The 23987-nt window shown below is 37.4% G+C and overlaps 1 protein-coding gene across 3 annotated transcripts in view; it reads left to right on the top strand.

Annotated features, from left to right (window-relative positions):
* Nucleotides 1–23987, top strand: part of slc4a10b (solute carrier family 4 member 10b) — a 78635-nt gene that overhangs the window by 33677 nt on the left and 20971 nt on the right. For 2 of the 3 annotated variants that reach the window (XM_077215816.1, XM_077215817.1), the window contains 7 exons: nucleotides 319–479; nucleotides 4026–4214; nucleotides 7858–7946; nucleotides 11130–11287; nucleotides 12281–12368; nucleotides 14762–14908; nucleotides 16512–16606. In XM_077215816.1, coding sequence (XP_077071931.1) covers nucleotides 319–479; nucleotides 4026–4214; nucleotides 7858–7946; nucleotides 11130–11287; nucleotides 12281–12368; nucleotides 14762–14908; nucleotides 16512–16606 — 927 coding nt within the window. Of the gene's footprint in view, nucleotides 1–318; nucleotides 480–4025; nucleotides 4215–4988; nucleotides 5166–7857; nucleotides 7947–11129; nucleotides 11288–12280; nucleotides 12369–14761; nucleotides 14909–16511; nucleotides 16607–23987 lie in introns of all 3 variants that reach the window. The other variant, XM_077215818.1, reaches the window with a different exon arrangement.

Below are 23987 nucleotides of genomic sequence, written 5' to 3'. Positions count from 1 at the left end.
TGTAAATCGTAGTCCTTTTATCCAAAAAAATATGAAATATTCACATGAAACAACACAAATCCTCATTTACTTATTCAGTTAGGGTTACAAAAAAGGGCAAAAATACCATTTAAAAAAAGATTAATTGATTTTTCACCTGCAAACACTGAATGACAGTTCATAGTGCTCTCAAGTTGTAAACGGGCATATTTGACATATGAAATAAAGGATGTATGGCTCGTGCGCGATATTCCGATTCTTCTGGATTAGTACGAGAGCTTCATGTGAAGGTTTAGTTCTGACTTGCATTGCTGGCGTGATTGTTTTAACTGTGTCCAGGTGGCTGAAGTTTGAAGAGGACGTGGAGGACGGTGGTGAGCGCTGGAGTAAACCGTACGTGGCCACACTCTCTCTGCACAGTCTCTTCGAGCTGCGCAGCTGCATCATCAACGGCACCGTCATGCTGGACATGAGGGCCAGCTCTCTGGAGGAGGTCGCAGGTAACGCTTTCTGTGCTTGTGCATTTATGCACTTAAAAGAGAGGAACAAAGCAATTCGTCAAGGAGCCAACAGTAGTCATAATATATAATGCCAGGTTTATTTTACAACTAAGTTAGGAAGCAAGATGGAAAAGAAGAGGAATGTAGATACGATTTGTGTGTTTTATTTTAAAGAAATGCAACAAATAAAAAAAAATATTATAGAACTGATTCCAGTAGGATGTAAAAACATGGTGAAATCTGTCACTTCTAGGACACATTTAATCCAAATATCCATAATAGAAATGGAAATGATAAAAGAAAAATCAAGACTTTTTTGGGTAAAGCATTGAATTACATTTTCCCAAATAATCCTCATTAATGCAATAAAGAAAATCCAATTCTGAGTCGGATAAAACTAATTGTGAACTATTTCTACATTTGCTGAACTTTCTTTAATATCCACTGATTTAAATTTAGTTTAAATTCATTGTAGTACTGCATTTTTACGGTAATACAGTAAAAATTACCATAATGAGAATCTAGTGAGAATCATTATTGAGAATAATTACAATTCTAGAAAACGTAAAAGCAAAACACAAGGATGTATTACAGTAATGAGAGTTCGGGGAAAATGTAAAGAAAAAAAAAAGAATAGTCTTAAAAATAGTTGTGCTGCCAATTGATTAAAAAAGCACACACTTTTCTGTAATTAATTGTGATTAATCGCACTTAACAAAAAATTTGGTACCACTTTATTTAGACAGTCCTCTTTAGACATTCAACTAACTATAAGTAACTTTGCAACTACATGTCAACTAACTCTCATTAGTTATATATCTGCTAACACTTTATTCTGATGCTCTCCAACAGACTATAAGTAACTTTTCAAGTGTCAACTTATTCTACCAACCCTAAACTATCAGTCTACTAACACTCTAATGAGAGTTAGTTGACATGTAGTTGCAAAGTTACTTATAGTTAGTAGATTGTTAGAAGTGGACTATCGTAACTTAAATTTGTAATATATGTTGTATTGTATTGTTTAAAAAAAATAGTTTTCATTGCTTTTGACCCATGTAACCTTGTATTTTACATGCAAAAATGTACATACCAGTACAATTTTACAATTCTTGATTCTAATTTTTATACCACAACAACAACAAAAAAAGCTTTATTTTCTTTTTGTAAAATATAATTGTTTGTTTTTCTCTTTTGATTGTGAGTCGAACTGTGACCTGAACATGTTTCCGTGAGATTCACTCTTATTCTTTCCGGTGAAATGTTTACCATCTTTGGTCAAATGAGCTTCCCTTGTCAAATTATCACATTGTGATAGGCTGTGGATGTGCCAGCGCTCGTATGCCTCTGAGGAACAGCTTAACCCGAGTTCAACACTTTAATCTCTGTGGGACTGGTGTAAGACATGTGTACAGATTCTCAGTGTTTACAGCTCAGGTAATTCACATGTATGTACAGAGATTTAGTGTTTAGCTTCTGAGCATCAATATTTCATGAGTTGAGCCTGAGAAAGTGTTGCATATTCAGTAAGGAAATGAATAGTTGAAATAAAGTTGTTATTTTTGTTTTTTTTTGCGCACAAAAAGTATTCTCGTCGCTTGATAAACTTAAGATTGAGCCACTGTAGTCACTTGGACTATTTTAACGATGTCTTTAATAACTTTTTGGGGCCGGCAAGTTTCAATCCCTTAGAAGCCTATGGAGGAGTGATCCAGCTCTCAGATTTAATCAAAAATATCTTAATTTGTGTTCCGAAGATGAACGAAGGTCTTACGGGGTTTGAACAACATGAGGGAGAATAATTACTGACAGAATTTTCATTTTTGGGTGAACTATCCCTTTAAGTCAATTTTCGGACACAACCCTAAAAGGGGTCATGAATTGAGAAATCAATATGTCCTTGATATTTTGACATGTAAGAGGTCATTGCACTATAAAAAATACCCTGTAAGTTTCAGAACTCAAAAGTTTGAGTTGTTAGTCTCAAAATGTCTTTTATTGAAAACCAAGCTTCCAAAATGACTCGTTTCGGATTTTGTCTCAGTATGACATCGTAGTGCGACAAAAGACCACCTCTGCAGAAGAAGATCAACGCCCACTTCTACATCACTGCCTCTTTAGCCCCGCCCACTGATTCATGCAAACACAGGATTACTCTAGCAACAAAACAAGAGAGATGTTATACTATGTAACGAGATAAACACCTTTCTGTAGCTTCTGCGTTTCAACACGAATGTAATAAAATACAAACATGTATGGCTGAATTTCACCGGTTGCCATTTTTCAGCATCGGAAAGTTTTCAAAACAATTCCACACGTTTAGCAGGGACGTTGAAAATTATTTTAATACGAAAAACTGTTACCCAATCTTAGCAGTGGCTGTTTACTGTGTCAAAGAGAGGGCTCAAAAAGGATAGCAAATAGCCTATTACTTCTAATTTAGGATGATTTTTAATGTAAAAATCTTGATAACATTACAAGTGGACCTCAAAGAACATTATACAACTTTTAAAAATGCAGTTCATGATCCCTTTAAAGTCTTGTCTACAAAAAACTGATTCAACATTTCCACCTTTATTGCTGAGGGGCATTCTGTTTTACTGCTGTTGGGGCATGTTGTCACAAAAGTCAACGTTTGTTGGATGATCTGTATTTTTCATTGTACTGTAGGTTCAGTGCGATCGAACAAGCATCAAGAGGTGACTGTGCTGTGGAAATGCGTTGTCTTTATTGTTTAGTGTCAGTCATGAATTATACAGCGTTCGCACCTTCTCACTCTCTTAAGCATGTGAATTTTGCATTACTCAAAGCTGTTCTGCATCTTCAGATACATGAGACGAGTCTCCGAGCAGCTGCTCCATCGGGTGTCATCAGCATCAATGTCAGTTTCTGAAGCAGAGTTCAAGGAACATCTGCAAAATGGGCACAGATGAGGTTTTTGCCAAACATTTAGCATAGATTAGCCATTTAAAGAGCACATTAACTCCGTATATCAAGACAGCACTGGCCAGACACATGCCTTGTGGGGAATTCATGCCTTTAGAAATTCATCACTATTTATTATTCAGGTTTGAAATGAATAATTAACACTTTGGTGGAGCATATGAAGTTCAATATACCATTTGACAGCTCTATAACACTGCAGATCACATGAAACATGTGAAAAGAAGATTTGAATGACATCAGATGATTGCAAAACTATTGATTTCGTTGTGATGTTAAGTTTGATATATATATATATATATATATGTATGTATGTATATGTAAACATATATGGAGAGATAGAGGGATTAATGATAGATAGATAGATAGATAGATAGATAGATAGATAGATAGATAGATAGATAGATAGATAGATAGATAGATAGATAGATTTAAATAGTTTTGTATGTATATATATTATTTATTTATTTATTTATTTACATTTATTTATTTATTAATAAAAGGCAAAAATAATAAGACTAATACGTTTTTTAGTTCAATATTGCAATATTATCTTCTTATCTGCTGCTGATCTTTTGTAATGTTGTGTGTTGAATTTCTTAGATATGGTTCTGGACCAACAGGAAGTGGCTGGGCATCTTGAAGATGATGTCAGGAGGAAGGTCAAAGAGGCTCTTTTGAAGCATCATCATCATCAGAACCAGAAAAAACTGGCCAATCGGATTCCCATCGTCCGCTCCTTTGCTGATATCGGCAAGAGGCAGTCTGAGTCCAACTGCACCGACAAAAACGGTATTCATTTGTCTTAACACAGGAGGTCTGATTCTGCAGACGACACTAACATTATATACACTTCAGCTCAAAAGTGATCCAATGTGATATTAAACAGTGACAGATTTCTATTTCAAGTAAATGCTTTTCTTTTGAACTTTCTATTCATCACGAATACTGAAAAAAAATACATCAAAGTTTCCACAAAAATATAAAGCAGCACAACTGTTTTAAACATTGATAATAACAAGAAATGTTTCTTGAGCAGCAAATCAGTATATTAGAATGATTTCTGAAGGATAATGGATACATTTTAAAGCATATTACAATAGGAAACTGCTAAGTAATTAGTTATTAATAATAGTTTTTAATGTATTTTTGATCAAATAAATGCAGCCTTGGTAAGCATTTCATAAGCATAAAAAAATCTGACCAGCCCCAAACTTTTTGAACGATAGTGTATAACAATATGCAATGTTCATTCAAACAACCTACACATTTCTTCCTTATAATACACAGAGGTGTGTAAAATTTCTTCAAATGCAGAAACCCAAAAATACACCCAATATCTGTATTCTGTACACAAATAGAGAGATATTTTAGGCTATTTTTCCTTTTTAGGCTATTTACTTCAGTAACTCTGGTGATTTGCTTAATTTGACTGTTTGTTGTTTCTGGTTTCATTAGAAATGTCAGATCCACCATCTCAGAGTTTCAGCGTCTCTGTTGTCTTGTGTGTGTGTGTGTGTGTGTGTTTGTCATCTCATCTCTTTAAGTCTTCTCTGTGGCGATCAGTTGTTTCAGATGGGATTGATGGGCAGGTCTCATCTTGTTCTCCATGTTGGCCTCTGTGCTGCTCGTCCAGTGTGTCCATCACTTCACCTCTCCCTCCTCCATTCTCCTCATCCACACACCCAAACAAGAACCCCACCGCCACCTTCAGCCCGGACCGAGAGGACGGCTTGGATCCAGGCAACGTTTAACTTCAGAGACTTTCCCTTCTGCTGTAGTGCTTCCTAAAACATAACATGTAAAGGTGGTTATCTCAGAGAATAGGTTGCACGTGGTAAAAAACGTCTTAAATGGTGGAGGAATCTTTTCAGGATATGCCTGGCACACTTGATTATTGTCATTTGCAGTGGGAGTGGGCGGCGCAAAAGAGTTTTTTGGTGTGAATTGCTTGTTATGATTTTCTGGTGGAGATTTCTTTGCAGAATCATGGGTGATATAGTTTTTCAACAGGAGTTTTGCTTTTAAACTGGATTTTGTAAAAATTAAGTTGAAATGCAGGCTGATGGCTTCAACAAAAGCAAATACCATCGATTAACAACCTCGTAGCTGACATTAAGTCTGTCTTTGATGGTTTTTGTTATCATTCAAACCAATTCCCATATTGGGAAAAAATGAATCCACATTATTCCTGCGCCCCATGATGCTTTGCGCGAATTATGGGTGCAACTTCCGTTAAGCTTTAAACAATCAGTGAAAGACTGGCTCTATGGACACGATAATATATATATTTTAAACTGTGTACAATGACATTACATTATTCTACTCACCCTTCAACCAGTGAACATTAAAATGACATTTAAAAGTGTAAAAGCTTTAACAAAGTACTTTTAACAGACCATGAATAACCCCAGAAGCGTGAATCTTTCCACAGCAAAATCGTACGGTTAAATATCACATATCTTATGTAACATACTTTACCTTAATTTTTTATTTATTTAGCTACTTCAGCATTGCGTGATTTCAGTCATTTTCCCCTGATAATAAATTGTAATTACCTGTGAAAACAAACTTGGAAACAGACGTGAGGATTTGGGGAGAAAAAAAGAGATTCTTCGTGCATTCCAGTGAATTATTAATGGCATATATCGTAAATTAACCCGTTGAGAACAGACCTCAAATGTGCAGTATATATTGACCTTTTTCATACTATTACAGCGGAATGCAAATGACAAAAAGAAAATAATCTTGAGGAAAAGAAAGCAGTGACTGAAAAGAGCTCTTGCCATAGATATTCTTGTTAACGTCACGTTAAAATATCAAAACATGAAAGAAAACTGATAGCTCATTGAGTCACACTGATGGATAAGCTTTATTTGTAGGGCAACCTTATGATTTGAAATTATTTGTTTTAGTCTTTTTGAATGGAAGTTCCCCAAACCGGAAGTGCCACCCATAAATCCAAACGCAGTCTAAACTCTTCAGGAATAAGGTGGATAGGATTGTTGCATTCTATTGGGTGATGAAACAACATTTCCCATGATTCTCTGATTCACTGCGCAACTCACAAGAAGGATAAAAGGCGTTCCTTGTTGCACAAATGCTAAGAAAATCTTGTAAAAGTGTTCAAAACGTCATAATTATATGATTGTGGTTGAGCAAGAGTTGAGCTACTAAATACATTTTTCAATTGTAGTCTTTTAAAAGGCATCTGAAATAATTAACTAAGTGCAATGTAGTGTTGTCAAAAATATTGATTTTTGGATATATATTGATGCTGATATATGTGAAACGCTTCCAATACTCATTTTCCACAGATACACGATACCACCTGCTCTTTTTCATTCTTAAACAGTCGAATACACACCAAATAATGTCAAAACGCCGGTCTTGGCAAGTATTCACGTAAACAGTCAGTTTTGTTTTAAGTGAACGTAAACAGTTGAGAAAGAAAACGCATGTGTAAATGATAATGCGTCAGGTCTTAAAGTGACAGCAGCTTAATATACCTGATGCCAAATTATGAGATAATATAAAAAATATCAGTATGGTAGTTTTTCCCCATGGTATGGATGTCAAAATTGTGGCCAGGGAAAATGCAGAGTGGCTTGTAACTTTAGGAAACCAATATTCACAGTGGCTGGTGAGCAAAAAAACTGATGCCCCAACACAGCAAGTGTGAATTTGGTATTGCACAACTCATACCAGTAGATAAGCAGTGTTTTATCAGATAAATTACTGAGGAAGGTGAAGGCTATTCTGAATATTCATCACCTTTATACAGGACTTATGTTTAGGAAGTTTGCCAGCTTCCCACACGCTAACGCTAACACATGAAATGCACCAGACACCTCCGTTGTCCTCTGCTGTTTTCTGTTCAAACGCTCAGAGCATCATTAATACTCTAATTCATGCAGCGCTGAGCCAAAGCATTAAAACAGCAGCGAGCATGACTAATAAACACAAATCTGTTCATGCCATGTAGCGATGCTATTTTAACCGAGGGGTTTGGTGTGTCTTCATGCGCTGAACGCTGTAGAGATGTATTGCTTGCTTTCGCTGCCTTTAGAGTATAGCGCAATTGATTTGTTCATCGAGTTTGAATAAAGTGATGCTTATTAGTGATTTATTTACATCCATTTTTGAAGGCTGCTGTAGTGAGCATACTTGTTAATAAATCATCTCTCGGCTCATTATATCTCACTTTATGGATGTTTCATTCAATTTTGATGGTTAACACGTCTGAGATCATAACAGATCTTCATTCAAATCATTTCTCCCCCTATCAATTCATAAACTTCATTACAGTTTGCTACATTTAATTGGGAAATACAGCCGATGCTTATGCTGCGTTGCATCTATCGGTTGATTTGCATTGATTAGCATTGGCATTGTATTGATTGTATTGATTGATTGGTAGCATATGTGTCTGCAGGTCAGATGATTTCACCACAGTCTCTACCCATAAGCACAGAGGGCAAGAATGATGTGAGCCGTGAAAACAGTGCTGTGGACTTCAGCAAGGTAATGACGAAGAATGGTTTGCCAAATATAACTATTTCAATAAAATACACTACCATTCAAATGTTTGGGGTCAGTAAGATTTTATTTTTTTTAAAGAAATTATAACTTTTATTCAGCAAGGATTCAATAAATTGATCAAAAGTGACAGTAAAAAAATTGTTATTTTGAACTTTCTGTTCGTCTAAGAATCCTGAAAAAAAAAAATCCACAAAAATGTGAAGCAGCAGAATCATATTAGAATGATTTCTGAAGGATCATCAGCTTTGATCACAGGAATAAACTAGAAAAAGTTCGTCGAGACAAACTTTAAGTTGGCTTGTGAAAGTTTGGACCAATAAGTTTGAAGAATTTAACTAAGTTAAATTAGTTTAAAGTTTAAATTAGTTTGAATTTTAAAGTAGTTTGAAGTTGAAATTAGTTTAAAGTTTAAAGTAGTTTAAAGTTTAAATTAGTTCGAATTTTAAAGTAGTTTGAAGTTTAAATTAGTTTAAAGTTTGAATTAGTTCAAAGTAGTTTAAAGTATAGTTTGAAGTAATTTAAAGTTGCTAGGGTGTTTCTAGTGGGTTGCTAAGGTGTTCTGGGTGGTTGCTAGGTGGTTGCTAAGGCATTTTGGGTGGTTGCTAGGGTGTTCTGGGTGGTTGCTATGTTGTTGCTAGGGTGTTCTAGGGTATTTTGGGAGGTTGCTAGGGTGTTCTGGGTAGTTGTTAGGTAGTTGCTAGGGAGTTCTGGATGGTTGCTATGGTGTTGCTAGGGTATTTTGAGTGGTTGCTATGGTGTTGCTAGGGTGCTTTGAGGTATTTTGGGTGGTTGCTAGGGTGTTCTGGGTGGTTGTTAGGCAGTTGCTAGGGTGTTCTAGGGTATTTTGGGAGGTTGCTATGGTGTTGCTAGAGTGTTCTTGGGTATTTTGGGTGGTTGCTATGGTTTTGTAAGGTATTTTGGGTGGTTGCTTGGCAGTTGCTAGGGTGTTCTGGGTGGTTGCTATGGTGTTCTAGGCTATTTTGGGTGGTTGCTATGGTGTTGCAAGGGTGTTTTAAGGTATTTTGGGTGGTTGCCAGGGTGTTCTGTGTGGTTGCTAGGCAGTTGCCAGGGTGTTCTGGGTGGTTGCTATGGTGTTGCTAGGGTGTTCTAAGGTATTTTGGGTGGTTGCTATGGTGTTGCTAGGGTGTTTTAGGATGTTTTGGGTGGTTGGTAGGGTGTTCTGGGTGGTTGCTAGGCAGTTGCTAGGGTGTTCTGGGTGGTTGCTAGGGTGTTTGTTATTTAGGGTGTTAGGAATAAATTACATTTTAAAATATATTCAAATGGAAAACAGTTATTTTAAATTGTAATAATATTTCAAAATATTGCTGTTTTTACTGAATATTTTGGTGAATGAATGCAGCCTTGGTGATGCATAATTTTTTAATGTACAAAAAAAAAACATTTAACATAAATTTACCGTAAAAGTATAGATTTTCTAAAACATAAATTTATTTTAATTTTCTGGTAATTCTTACTTTTTCTTCCCCCAAACACAAATGGTACTGTATTGTATAGTGAAATTACACAATGTCCTGGTAAATCTATTAACTCTTTCGATGACGAAATTTTCTGCCCTTCGGTGTTTCCACTATTATATGGTAGGGGGCGCTATTACGCATCTTCTGAAAGAGTACAGAATCTCCGGATCAAATTCAAAACACAGGAAAAAAAGAAGTAAAGACCAGCTATAAAATAATTACCTATGCACGTTTTAGTCTTAGAAGAAAACGTCATTTTTTCCTCTTTTTGTTCAAAATGTTACTTTTTAATTAAACTTACCCACATACAAGTGTTGATAAAAAAGAATGCTTGATTCTAGAATAAAACGTTGTTTGTTTAAAAGCAGACGCTCTGTTCTCTCTTCATATATATTGCATGTTCAGACATTCAAAAATAAAAATATTCTGGGGGCCATGACATTTTTGTGAAAATGATCAAAAACGCTGGCGGTGGCTGGTAACGTTTTTTAAAAACACTGGCAGGGAAAGAGTTAATATTATTTTTTCATCATATATGGTGGAGTAAATCAAAGTTTCTGTTAAAACTACTAAAATTTGTACAGTATGTAAAATAGTTCAGTACGGTACATAGAGGTCTGTCGATTTTCTCTGAAGATTTTCTCGCTGTCTGTCTGTTCTGGGAAAGGGATTATGGTTTAAACACATTGTGGCTGAAGCCCTCTTTACTTGACATTAGACTGTTCTGTTTCTTGCATTAAGTGGGTATTATGGTTGTGATCCCATGAACAGACGGGAGTGCTGTCTGGGATCACATAGTCATGATGAAATATTGTAATAAAATAAAGAATAACATTTTGAAATCTTACACAACACATGATTTTTTACATTATGTTAGTATACATAATCTCTTTGTCTGTGTAGATCATCTTGAACTTTGACCCTAAATCAGTCTAAGAACACATTTCCGTAGTAACCTAAATTCTACATAAAGCTTTATATATGTGCATATGCACGGGATTTGTTTTTTCCCGGGCTTTTTAATATTCCATGTCCAGATTTGATGATCAATTCTCAGAATCCTGGATATGAATGGGTTGCAGAATTATGGTGGCTTGACAAAACCAGTATACTAGTAGAAAAACGGGTTAAGATTTTTATTACAACCAGTGATATTTTAATATAATTGATATACTATTATAGTTTTTGTTGATATTTTGAATTAGATTTTTTTTATATGTTCTATTTTTACTTTAGTAAATAAATATATATATATATGTTTTTATCCATAGTAACTGAACAAACTTTTTCTCTTCCCATAGTTTTCTCACTATTAAACTTTTAAAATCTTTTTAAAGTGTCCAATTATTTAAACAGACTAAGGCCTGTATGACAAACCTGGGTTACACTTTATTTTAAAGTGTCATTGTTACAGTGTAATTATATATTTAAGTACTGAGTAATAATAATTAACTACATGTTCTTACTATAGGGTTAGGGTAGGATTAGGATTTGGTTGAGGGTTAGTTGCATGTAATTATGCATAATTTACTCTTATTACTACAGTAACTACATGTAACATATGTAACAAGGACACTGTAAAATAAAGTGTTACCCAGACCTGTTTAAAACATCCATGCAAGACTTTGTTTTCAATATGCATGTGTATTTCTGACCTAGTGACTCCTGTGTAATTATGTGTGTATAGATAGACCTGCACTTCATGAAGAAGATCCCTGCAGGCGCAGAGGCCTCGAATATCTTGGTTGGAGAGCTGGAGTTTCTGGACAAGCCTGTCGTGGCGTTTGTCCGCCTCTCTCCTGCCGTCCTGCTCAACGGCCTGGCAGAAGTGCCCATTACCACCAGGTGAACACCACGGGCCCTATCATACACCCGGCGCAAGTGTCTTCTGCTAGTTTCAGCCCGACGCAGTTTTCATTTTCACGTCCTGCGCCACGTTGTTTAAATGCATTTGTGTCCATTTGTTCATCCATGGGCTGGTCGAAAACGAGGAGTGCGAAGGCGCATTGTTGGCACGTTGCTATTTTGAGGAACTGAAATAGACTGAGCCATTGACCAACTGAAACCTGTGCCGGTTGTATAAACATTCATTATGTTATATAAGTGTATAAGCAGCCATTATGTTAAGACAGTGTCTTAAGTTCTAGTGTGACCAACTAGCAGTTTGTCTGGTGATGTCAGTTTTATTTTTCGGTATTAAATTAGGCTAATCTACTTTTTTATGTAACTGATTTAAAAAAGCTATGAACAGTCTTAAAGAAAAAAAATTGGTGTCTAACTTGTAAGACTAGTCTTAGCGGTTTATGCAACCTGCCCCTGGTCTAAAGTCAATGGCGCAATTTTTTTTTGTTTATTTAAAGAGCGTGTTAGTAATGTGCGCCTATAGGCGGGTGCACAACGCACGTACACTCTGCTTAGTACACACACAGGGACGCGCAAACATGCCAAATATTAAAAATATAAGGATTACAATGTAAAAGATTATTATTGTCTACATAAAGATATGGTCCCGTAGATGGTCTACTTAAACCAAATTCCGTCATGTAAATAGCGAATCCGCCATGGCGTGAGCGCAACTGGCTTTTAAAGAGAATGGGAGATGAGACTCTGATTGTTTTTTTGCACGTAAAGCTCAAAACACACCCATTACTCATTAAGAGAATAGGGACAACTCTTTTAGACCGACCGTTTTTCCCGTAGTTAAACTAGTAAAAGTGGATTCGGACTTGCATCGTGTGCATTAGACCATAGGCTTAGATCATTAAAATAGGGCCCCAAGTTTGCTTAGTAAAACTCAACATAAGAACACCAGTTGCTGTTTTGTGCTTGATCTGTCAGATTCCTGTTCATCCTGCTGGGGCCTCTGGGTAAAGGGCCACAATATCACGAGATTGGCAGATCAATTGCGACCTTGATGACAGATGAGGTAAGAGATCATGCTATTGTTTTACAGTTAGATACTGATTTTAACAAGGTACAGTTTTTGTTTACTTTGTATATTTGATCCAGGTGTATTTTAGAATATTTAAAAATGAAAAATTCTGTTTGGTTGAGCTGCATTTGAAGGCTCTGTAGAAAATACATTTTTTTTGCAGTTTTTAAAAATTCTGTCATTTCGATTCCTGTAATTTAATCAAACAGAAACAGTTTTTTAGAGTTAATCAGATCTATCAAAAATGATGTCACTTCCTGGAAGATGATGTCATTCTGGAACTGGTTTTGTTGGTTTTACAAAAGACCAACACGATGAAAAGGGAAAAACCTACAAAATGTAAAATTACTTAAAATTGACTTGTTTATAGAATGATGATCAAAAGAAAACAAAGTGTTTGATATTGCTTATTTGTGTTTGTGCTCTGGAGAGCATCAAAGGGTTTTTCTATTCACAGTACAACGTGTTTTTGAATAATAATAATAATAATAATATGTTTATTTTTCATAGCGCCTTTCAAGAACCCAAGGTCGCTTCACAAAATAATACAAACAGTTGACAGACAAAGAGACAAGCAATCTGCTTGTTATAATTATTAAACAAACAGAAAAGCAGAAGCCAATTTTTGAAGCCAATCACAGACATATCTGTTGATGTGTCTTGAACGCAGTGGCCAATCAGAGACATTTAAGTCAGTCAGAATCCGCTCACCGCTCAAAACGCCAGAGTTTTTGTTCAGTTCAGAGTTCTGCACTCTCGCGAATACTCTCATTATAACAAGTGTAGACACGATGTAAATAAGAGATTAATAAAGAGCTTTTTAGTGATTATAAATGGAGCAATACGATAACAAAGCTGACATCAACAACAACAAACTAATAGTTGACAACATGTTATATTGGACTAATTTAAACACTGCCCGCATCATGACGTGATTAATACATCACAATAACGCGTTAATTATACATGACAGCTCACTTATCATAGGTATTAGTTTTGCCATTAGCTTTCGCCACTTAAACTGTGCTTTGGAAAAAATGAGTGAAATCTCAAGTTAATGACTCTTCATGGCAGACACTGATGTTTGTGTTCTATTCTGAAATAGCTATTTTTATTGGCAACACTAACACTTTGGGCTGTTTTTGCTTTACAAGTAAAGTACAGTGTTTAATAAATAAATAAAATTAAGCTTCTGTAATGTTGTTTTGTCTATTTCAGTTGTTGCTGCTTGCTTTTACTTGACCAAAAAACTCCTATGTGTCTTCTTTTAAAACATGTAAAGTGTTAGAATGTCATTTTACAGTGTATGCTCAAAAATGTCAAGGTAAGAGGCTATATATATATATATATATATATATAATTTAATATAATTTATAAATTTAATAAATGTATAAATTTAATAAATAGTATTACATTAATTTAACTTTATTATAATTCTAATATAATTTAATTATATTTACTATTATATTTAATTAATAATATTTAATAAATATAATGCTCATGTTATAGTGTTATAGTTTATATGAAAGATAAACATTCGCAGTAATTAGAATATATATTTTTTCTTTTTATTATGGCCGCTGTTTAAATCTCACCTAGGCCAATAACAAAGCCTGGGTCGACCCTGATTTTAAGATGCATGATGGAAAAATTTAAATGGACCCATTAATATTAATAAATGTAAATCATGAACGTTGGTGTCTTTTATCATATTCCTGTTGCTGTGCTTTGCATTGTATCCAGAACACAAATTCAAATTCACTACCTTGAAGTGTCTCACAGAGATGAGAGGAGAGGAAACTCCTGAGGTCTTTCACAGCTCAGCAGATTCTCTCTCACTTAGTCTTTGGGGTGCAGAGGAGACTTACAGAACGGCCCTAATAACATGCAAATGACTGCTAATTAGACAGAAAACCACCCTTTGTGCCAAGCTGCTGGTTAATGTTGCTAAGGCAACATCATTATTAAAGAGCATGCTAATGTGAAAATGTACTTTTTTACAGGCTTCCTGCATGTAGTCTTAAAGAAATGGTTTATCGTTTATTTATCCTCATTTCGTTTCAGATACTCATTGGGGTTGTTTTTCTTTCATGAAAAAAATGGAGAAACTAGGAAGAACATCCAAAATGCAAACAATGTGGAAGTTTTTTTTACACGGCCAAGCTCTAAAATGTATAAAAATGTATCATAAAACTTTGCTTTATTGTCCTTTTTTGAGCTTGATAAAACCTCCGTTGTTCTTACAAACTCTAATATACAAAGTACTTTGTGTTCCACTAAATGGTTTTTGTACAAACTATTCCTTTAATTCAGATAACTGTTTCTTCTTTCATCACATCTTATTAATTTTTTTGACTAAGAATGTTCTGGGTTTTTTTCTTTTGCAGGTTTTCCATGATGTGGCCTATAAAGCTAAAGACCGCAATGATCTGATTGCTGGAATTGACGAATTTCTTGACCAAGTTACAGTTCTGCCACCAGGAGAATGGGACCCTTCCATCAGGATAGAGCCGCCAAAAAACGTCCCATCCCAGGTCAGTGAAACAAGATTACAGACAGGAACTATAAACCTGAGAAACTTACAGTACGACAACTGCTCAGCTGATGTAGGATTCAAGTTTTGTACTAGCCAAAAATCTGGAAACACTTGACTACATTTATGTTGCTCACAATCTTAAAAGGCTTTTGATCTAAAGACTAATGCTTAAATGCTTCAAATGAGTTTTGTAGACGTACATATTGCGCATAAACATGCATTTCTGAACAAAATTAAACGTTAATTGCATTGAAAGGGACGAGTTGCAGTACATAGTGAGGGTACGTCCTTATTCCTTATTTACTATTTTAAAAGCACCCAATGATGCACCTCATGGATGTCCAGAGTGAGCAGAGCTGGAACCAATACAAAGAAAAAAAGCCCATATTATGCCCTTTTTCAAAGTCTTGATTTTGTTTTTGGGCTCTACTAGAACTGTTTTTCATGCATAAATGTTCAAAAATCATTATTTTGTCCATATTTGACATTGTTGCAGCTCGTCTCTTCCCAGTCTGTCAGTAACGCTCTGTTTAGTTCTGGTTTCTATGAAGCCCCTCCTTCTGAAAAGCACACTGTGCTCTGATTGGTCGGCTAGAGCAGTGCGTTATGATTGGTCAGGTGCTTTGAGCGTGTTTGGGAAATGTCCCGCCCCTTACCACAACCGCCAGTTTCAACACACTACTAACTAACTCAACCAGGCTCCGCCCCTTTATTCTGCGTATGAATTATATAAATGAGGAATATTGTGACATGTTCGTTCCCGGAAGAACAGTCTGAGAAAAGGATATAAGTTAGCCTAGCCTAGCCCAGTCGCCAATTCATAAAATACACTGTTACATACCAGCTACTTATGGGGCGCTCCAGCGTCTTAGCTCGGACATCCCTTAGAGATAGCATACCCACCTCCAACACGTCTCTCTCACCGCACAGCATCCGAAATGAACGGTGCATGGAGATGCATTTTCGCCGATCAATAAATGTTCCAGGTTGATCTCTCTGCAACAGATCGACTCCGGTGCAGTGTCCATGCTCCGGCAGCGCCCGCGCCCACACACTTCCCCCCAAACGATCCTGTACTGTATATGGAGCCTGAAACTGGTCGTCCTCCATGTGGTGGTAGTCAGATACTACTGGTCTGTCCCTCACATGCTCAAATGCGTAACTCATGCCATTCAAATTACTAATTTTCGTGTGTGTATATAGGACTTGTAGCTGTTGCCTATATACGTTCGCGGGTCCTACCATGCCAGTGACGTCATCGAAATTGCCAGCGTAACAAACGCAATTTTTGTGCTGCTTAAAAAAAGCTATACTGATATTTTAAGTTAAAATTTTTAATGTAAATTACTTTTAATTGTCATAAACAACATGTTATCAACGTTGATTTTTTTCAGTTCAGTTCATCTTTAAGCCTAAATAGATTGTGGAACCATTGGCCTATGGTCTCTACGATCAACTTAGCTCACAATGCTTTTGAGAATATTTGAGGAATATCTCTGCAAACTCTTTCAATATCTCTAAGTCCTGTCAGAACTCCTCTCACAGTTTTATGCTAAGAGTTCTGCTGTATCCCTCTATCGCCTCTGTGTTTGATATAACAGGAGAAGAGAAAGATCCCTGCAGTGCCTAATGGAGAGCTGGCAGAGAACGAGGAACACGGTGGACATGGAGGCCCTGAGTTGCAGCGCACCGGGAGGTCAGTCTGGAGTGTGTGTATGTGTGTAGACACATCAGAATCACGTTAGTGTGTGTGAAAGCCGTCGAAAATATAGATCTCTTTAATATCTCCTGAAAGAATGGAGATGTTTGCAGAGGTGTCCTGCTTTTTTTTTATCTTTCTTCCTGTGTCCGTCTTTCAGAAGATACGTTAATGTAATCTTGCACTGCAAGGATGAAAACAAAACTTGAACTGAATTAAGCTGGATAATGACCATATTGTCTACTTCTAAAGAGGTTTTCCCCATTGTAGGGCCATCTGTTCTTGCAGTTGTCAATAGCAGTCTCTCCTTAGGTGTGGTCCCTGCAAATTTTAAACGCGCAGTAGTGCAACCTCTGATTAAAAAACCTGGCCTGGATCCTGCAGACCTCTCTAATTTTAGGCCTATCTCCAAACAGTCTTTCAAAAATTCTTGAAAAGATAGTCTTGCAGTCAATTAATGGCATTTTTGAAAGACCACAATATTCTCTAAGTTTTCCAGTCCGGTTTTAAAACTCTACAGAGCACAGAATCTGCTCTTTTAAAAGTTTTAATGATATATTTTTAGCTACTGACTCTGGTGATTGTGTTATTCTTGTGCTTCTTGATTTAACTGCTGCGTTTGACACTGTGGACAAAGGTCGGACTTTCTGTGTCAGCTGTGGTGACTCTGTGAGAGTCCTCCTCTTCTCCCCTCTCTTGTGAGGTCCCTCAGGGTTCAGTTTTTAGCCCCTCTTCACTTTTCTCTTTATTTGCTCCCGCTTGGTTCAATAATCAGGAAGCATGGTATGTCATTCCACTGTTATGTGGACGATAGCCAGATTTATGTGTCTCTTAAAAAGAATGACACTGTCAGACCGCTACTCGAGTGTCTTGAAGATATAGAGGCCTGGATGGCTCTTAACTTTTTATGTTTCAATGCACAAAAGACAGAAGTGATAGTTTTTGGTGGCACCAATGCGACTCCTCCTGTTGATTTGGGTGCCTTGGCCCAGTACTCCAAGCCAACCGTCACTAATCTAAGGGTTAAAATTGATTTTGACCTTAAGCTCCACAGTCAGATCAGGGGAGTCATTAAATCAAGCTTTTTTCAATTGAGGCAGCTGGCCAAAATAAAGCCATATCTTCCGAGGCAACATTTTGAGACAGTAATCCACGCCTTTGTTACCACTCGGCTAGATTACTGTAATGCACTGTATGTGGGGGTTAGTGGGTGTTCTGTAGCCCGTCTCAAGATGGTTAAAAACGCTGCAGCACGTCTTTTAACTGGAACACATAAACACAAGCACATTTCGCCCATGTTAGCCTCATCTCACTGGCTGCCCGTACATTTTAAGAACCAAATTTTAAATTAATAAAATTTGCTTTCAAATACCTAAACGGTCTTGCCCCACCCTACATTTCGCAAGATGGTGCCTACGTGTTTGGCTTGCCGTCTGTTGCTCTCGTGGTTTCTTCTCTGCTTGTTTGCTGTGTCTGTAGCCTGCTGTACGTGTGTAGTCTACGCCCGTCAAGCTCTCCTAGACATCCACTTCTCTGTTGTGGACTCATTCACAAACTCATTCATGAAGTCTCACATCTTGGACAAGGACTGCCCCTTCAACAAATCGCATGAGCCACTCCGAACGGTCATCCTGCACAATATCCGCCGGTGGCCATTTAAGTGTATGTACACACCGCCGCAGACTTGAGCGGCAAAGAAGCTCTGGGCGCCCTTTCAAGGACGCTTGTCAAAAAGTACGGGGAAGCTTGTTGACGCTTTGGCCTCTCTGACGTAGCAGCATTCTATGTTCGAGAGAAGAGAAGTGTCACAACATGAAATGTAAACAAAAAAAAAAGCAATACATTGACACTAGAAACCTTTTATAATGACAGCATTTTTATAACCGTTTTGGTCACATTTGGTCAAAAAACTAAAAAAGTTATTATTATTATTTGCATCTAGTGCAATTGGTCACATCGGTGTTACCATGAGCAAATTAATTGCATACCCGCTTAAAACGAGCGTTCGTAAATATTTCCAATAAAAGTTGCGCTCATCCTCAAATGTGTATCACTGGATCATTATGGATCAGCGCAAAGTTATTGTGTTTGGTGCTGCTGTATTGTATTTGCGGAGAAGACGTCGGACTCTGAGATTTTGGGTTCATGACACCCTCCAGGACCGTTATCTATATGCAAACAACGTCATATCATAAATGATAGAAAACCCAGCAACGGTGATGATTAGCTTCTCCTCCAATTTTTCGGAACTAATGTTTTGGTAGGAACGAAAGTTTACATTGTATGTTTCTCTGGAATCAGCCAGCGCGAAAGAGGTCTATATTCCGATTGGTTGCTACTTTTGCCGCTGCTTGCTGCTGAACCGCTTCATAGCTCATTACCATAAATTTGAGCTACTTTTAACTTTCTGATTGACGCTCCAAACGCCCAAAACGCAATGCCGATGGATTTGACGCTCCTTGCAGCTGAGAGAAGCCAAGTTCCATTGAAAATTAATGACTTCCGGTAGCTTTGGAAGCTCAAGTCAGCAGCGGTGTAAACGTACAGTAACACCTCGCGGAGAAAGTCAAGGAGGAAACAAGGAAGGATGGATAGGAGGATACATCGCAAAGGATACATCGCGGAGGATACATCGCAAAACTGAAGGCTTATTTACGAGCTGGCATTTTGTTTCGGTCCAGCTCTGCTGCCTGGCGCCTGCTGGATGCGGTTTACCAGCGGCTCCGCACTGCCGCTTTTCCCCTGCACTGAGTCCTGTCGCTTGGGCTGATCTCCACAGAGCTGGCCTCTGCTCCCGGCAGCAAGGAGTTAATCACGAAAATCTGCGTTCATTGAGAAAATTAGTTAGTATTCCTCCACCTAAGATGCCATTAATAAACGCCCGCTCTGTGGTGAATAAGACCTTTTTATTAAATGACTTCTACTCTTCACATAACTTGGATTTTATGTTCATCACAGAATCCTGGATAAAGGTTGGTGATTTAACTCCCTTCTCTGAACTGGTTCCAACGAACTGTAAATTTTTTAACTATCCTCTTCCGAATGGACGCGGGGGTGGGATTATAACAATTTGAAATAACTCTCTCTCTGCACGCTGCCGGTTTGTCCCTGTAACGGCCTTCCCCAGCTTCCAAGCTCAGCTGTCTAGGGGTGATTTACCGCCCTCCACATTCTACTAAGGATTTTATACAGCAATTTACTGAGCTTATCGGCAATATTGCCACAAACTTTGATCCCTTCCTACTGGTGGGCGATTTTAATATACACATTTCCTGTCTCTCAAATTCCTTATTCTGTTTCTTAATCTAATAGATGCTTTTAATCTATCGCAGTGGATCAAAGACTCTACTTATATCCAGGCCCACACGTTGGATCTTATACTATCTTACGGGCTTGATGTCACTGATATTGTGTTCTCAGATTTTCTGCTCTCCGATCATAAGCCTATTTTATTCTCACTGTCTCTTCCAGAGCTTTCTCAACTCAGCATTGCACTCGTAACATTGTCGCAGTTCTACTCTCCACAGTTTAGCACAAACTTCGATCTGTGCTTTGTTGAACTATGCTCACACTTGCACTTGAATCAACCATTACCTGACCTGGATGCGGATCAACATCTTAGCCTTTTAAATTCTGCCTGTCTTAAGGTAGCAAATGTGACTGCTCCCCTTAAGCCAAGTGCAAACCAAAATCTGAACTGTGGCAAAACTCTGACACTCGTCACCAAAGACAAATTTGTAGAAAGGCTGAACGCAAATGGAAACGGGACAGGCTACTTGTCTCATTGCAAATGTTCAAAGACTCTCTTAAATCATACCAGAATGCTACGAAGTCTGCAAAAGCTGCTTATTTTTCTAACTTAATTTAATTCAGTCACTCTAACCCAAAGGTTCTGTTTTCAGTCATTCAGTCTGTTGTAAATCCATCTGTTAACACATTGTCTGTTGCCTCAGATGCTCTATGTGAAGACTTCCAAAGATTTTTTATTAACAAAATCACTAAATTAAGTCTTAGTGTCTGCCCTAGTTTAACTGTCCCCCCAATCTTGACACCTGCTTCTGGGAGGTTTTTGATCCTATCAACCTCCAGACACTGAAGGACGTGACTATCAAGCTCAAACCTTCATTTTGTCCTAATGATATCATTCACCTGATATTTTTTAAATTAATCTTTGATTCGGTTGGGCCAGGTATGGTATCTCTTATCAACAAGTGTCTCAAAACGGGCTCTGTTCCCAACCAATCTTAAAGTGTCTACGGTCACTCGAATACTTCACTAGATCCTTCTGTTTTAAAAAAATTACTGGCCTATCTCTATCTTACCTTTCATTTCTACGCTATTGGAGAAAATTGTGCTGGATCAACTCAAACACTTTTTGTCAAATAATTGTATCTATTAGGTTTTTCAATCTGGTTTTGGGACTGCTCACAGCACTGAGTCCTGAGAGTGCTAAACGATATTTATCTCTCTACTGATTCTGGAGATACTGTGGTTCCTGTTCTCTTAGATCTTTCGGCAGCTTTTGATACAATTGACCACCCTACTCTTTTAGCTAGACTAGAGTCTTGGGTGTGTCTAAAAGCTTCTTTTCTGACATGGTTTCAGTCATACAAAGTTTATAGTAAAGATGGGTAATTTCTCCAGCTCTATGGCACCTCTGGCCTGTGGTCTTCCACAGGGCTCTATTTTGGCTCAGAGACTGTAGTGCTCGTAAATGTAATGAAAATATTCTTTAACCTTTTAAATGTTTTTCCGCATTTCTTCCTCGTTTTGGGAGTTTTTTGTCATAGGGTTAGATTTTTAAAATGCATCAAGATGCCCTCAACTCTATTTTTTTTTCCGTGGTCGTATTTTAAAGGTGGATACATTTCAAATATGATGGTTCTAAAAAGAACATTATTTTGTGTATTTGGTTCATATCAGATGTTTACGCGGTTTTAGGTTAAAAAAAGTCATTATTTTACACATACCGTACAGTACATTATTGTTGCTCCTCTATGCCCTGCCTTTCTTTAACGCATTGGTTTTTGCAAAGCTCATCTTCTGAAAAGCGCGGTAGGCTCTGATTGGCCAGTGATCCAGTGCATTGTGATTGGCCCGAATACCTTACACGTGTGGAGGAAATGTCACGCCCCTTACCATATTTGGAACATCAGCTCCCAAGCAAAAATGACAGGTGATAATGTCGGCACTACCATATCAATTCGAGCCTGAATCTGATCCGGAAAATGCAGATGACCAAGCTGATCGATCAACTTTGCCAGCGCGACTGGACCAGAACATATCAGATTGGTAAGGTTTTATTTCATTGGGGACATAATTACTGATTATCATGACTTATACTCTCTTTTTATGCGTCACGCTACGGGTGTGAGAACACTATGTAAACATAAAACCATGTCTGCATTTGTCATCGTAGAAACGACAAACAAGCGTTACTCTAAACTGCTCAAAACTCGCGTTTGAATTGTCAGTAGCAAATTCTTAAAACATGAAAACATACTTGCAGGCTGTGTCTGTGAGTCATAAGCGCTGGACTGTACTTGCAATGATTGAATTGCCCAACTTTTTGAATCAGCCTTTGTGCACAGCCGGCCTTGTACTCTCTGGAAACAGTCCTCCGAAAAATGCACAGCACACAGTGGAATATTTTGGTTGTACTGTTCTGGAACAGTGTTGTAAATAAAGCTTAACCGCTGTTTGATACTTGTGTCCTCTTTTGGAAGGCCAAACAAAGTAGTTTGGCTTCCACAACGAATAACACAGCGTCTCCATGACATGGCGGCACCGGCGGCAATAATCCAGCGAGAGTAAAAGTTACGCTCTTTGCGTATACATTTGGGCGGTGTTATGAATGAAACTCTGCCCCCACACACTGACGTAGATTTGTGGGGGCGTGTTTGAATGAAGCGTTTTAGGAAGGTGTGACTGAGCCTTAACTTTTACAAAGAATATTTCTTTGGGTTTGAGACTTTGAGCTTTTTAACTCTGCAGATCTAACAGCTATATAACACACTAAAGAAAAAGGAAAACAAGAAATCACATCATATGACCCCTGTAATATTCATGTGTCTGTATAATGAGTGTGTTGCAGGTCTGTGTTTTATTGGTTGTTTTCTGGCAACACTTTATTTCGATAGTCCTCTTTTGACATTCTACTAACTATAAGTAACTTTGCACCTACATGTCAACTAACAGTCATTAGAGTATTAGTAGACTGTCTGCTTAATATTTGCTAACACTTTATTTTGTTGGTCCCTCAACAGATATTCTACTGACTATAAGTAATTTAGCAACTACAAGTCAACTTATTCACCTAACCCAAACCCTAACACCTAACCATAACCTACTGACAGTCTACTGACAGTCTACTACACTCTACTAATACTCTAATGAGAGTTAGTTGACATGTAGGTGCAAAGTTACTTATAATTAGTAGAATGTCTAAAGTGGACTATCGTTTTCTCTCCTCTTCCCCCGTCTACACTACCACTTTTCCAAAGTTTTACACGGCCATTTCTCACGGCCAAAATTACACTTTAAATGGTTAGTTCACCCCAAAATGATTATTCTGTCATCATTTACTCACCCTCATGTCGTTCCAAACCCGTAATACTTTCGTTTTTTCTTCGGAACACAAATGAAGATCTTTTCGAAGATGAACGAAAGTCTAATGGGTTTGGAATGACATGAGGGTGAGTAAATGATGACCGAATATATTTTTAGGTAAATTATCCCTTTAACAATTGTCCCTAGATACCAAAGTCTGATATATCAATCTGAACTCTAATTTCTCATCAAATTCTTCAGAATTATCTGAGCTGTTATTCACATTTTGTTGGTCTATGCTCCTATTTTGAAGTTAAAACTTAAACCTAACACAACTTAATTCAATTAAGTCTCATGAACCTTGAAAATGATAAATGATCCTCTCAGAAACTAAAATAATGGCATGTTAATTATGACAGTTAAAGAGCACATAATAATGCAGATCATTGAGGATGATGGTTTCATTGTCTACTACGATGTAACCGAGAGCCGTGCCACTGAAGACCAGGTTTTCAACTCTCCAGTGAACTGGACAGATGCCATGTTTGACATTTGGTCACACTCTTCCTGTGAGTGACAGTTTTCACAACTTTGAGTGACTTTCTCTCTTCTCACAACAATAATCCCCTTCTGTTCTCAGATGGCTCTTTTCTCCCAAATGGTCATATCTGATCAGCCCTTATTAATATTTCTTTTGGGTTTTATAGTATGTCTGACTTATATAGTACGTATTCTGTGCACAGTAGGTGAATTTTCTGAATGCATGGAATGATCTGCTATATTTTCTAAATTGTGCAACGACAGATATATGTAAATTACTGAATGCTTT

This window comes from Siphateles boraxobius, unplaced genomic scaffold, assembly GCF_051911475.1.
Source record: "Siphateles boraxobius isolate OS27281-9 unplaced genomic scaffold, OSU_SipBor_1 7, whole genome shotgun sequence".
Classification (NCBI taxonomy): Eukaryota; Metazoa; Chordata; class Actinopteri; order Cypriniformes; family Leuciscidae; genus Siphateles; species Siphateles boraxobius.
This window is presented reverse-complemented; position numbering and strand designations above follow the sequence as displayed.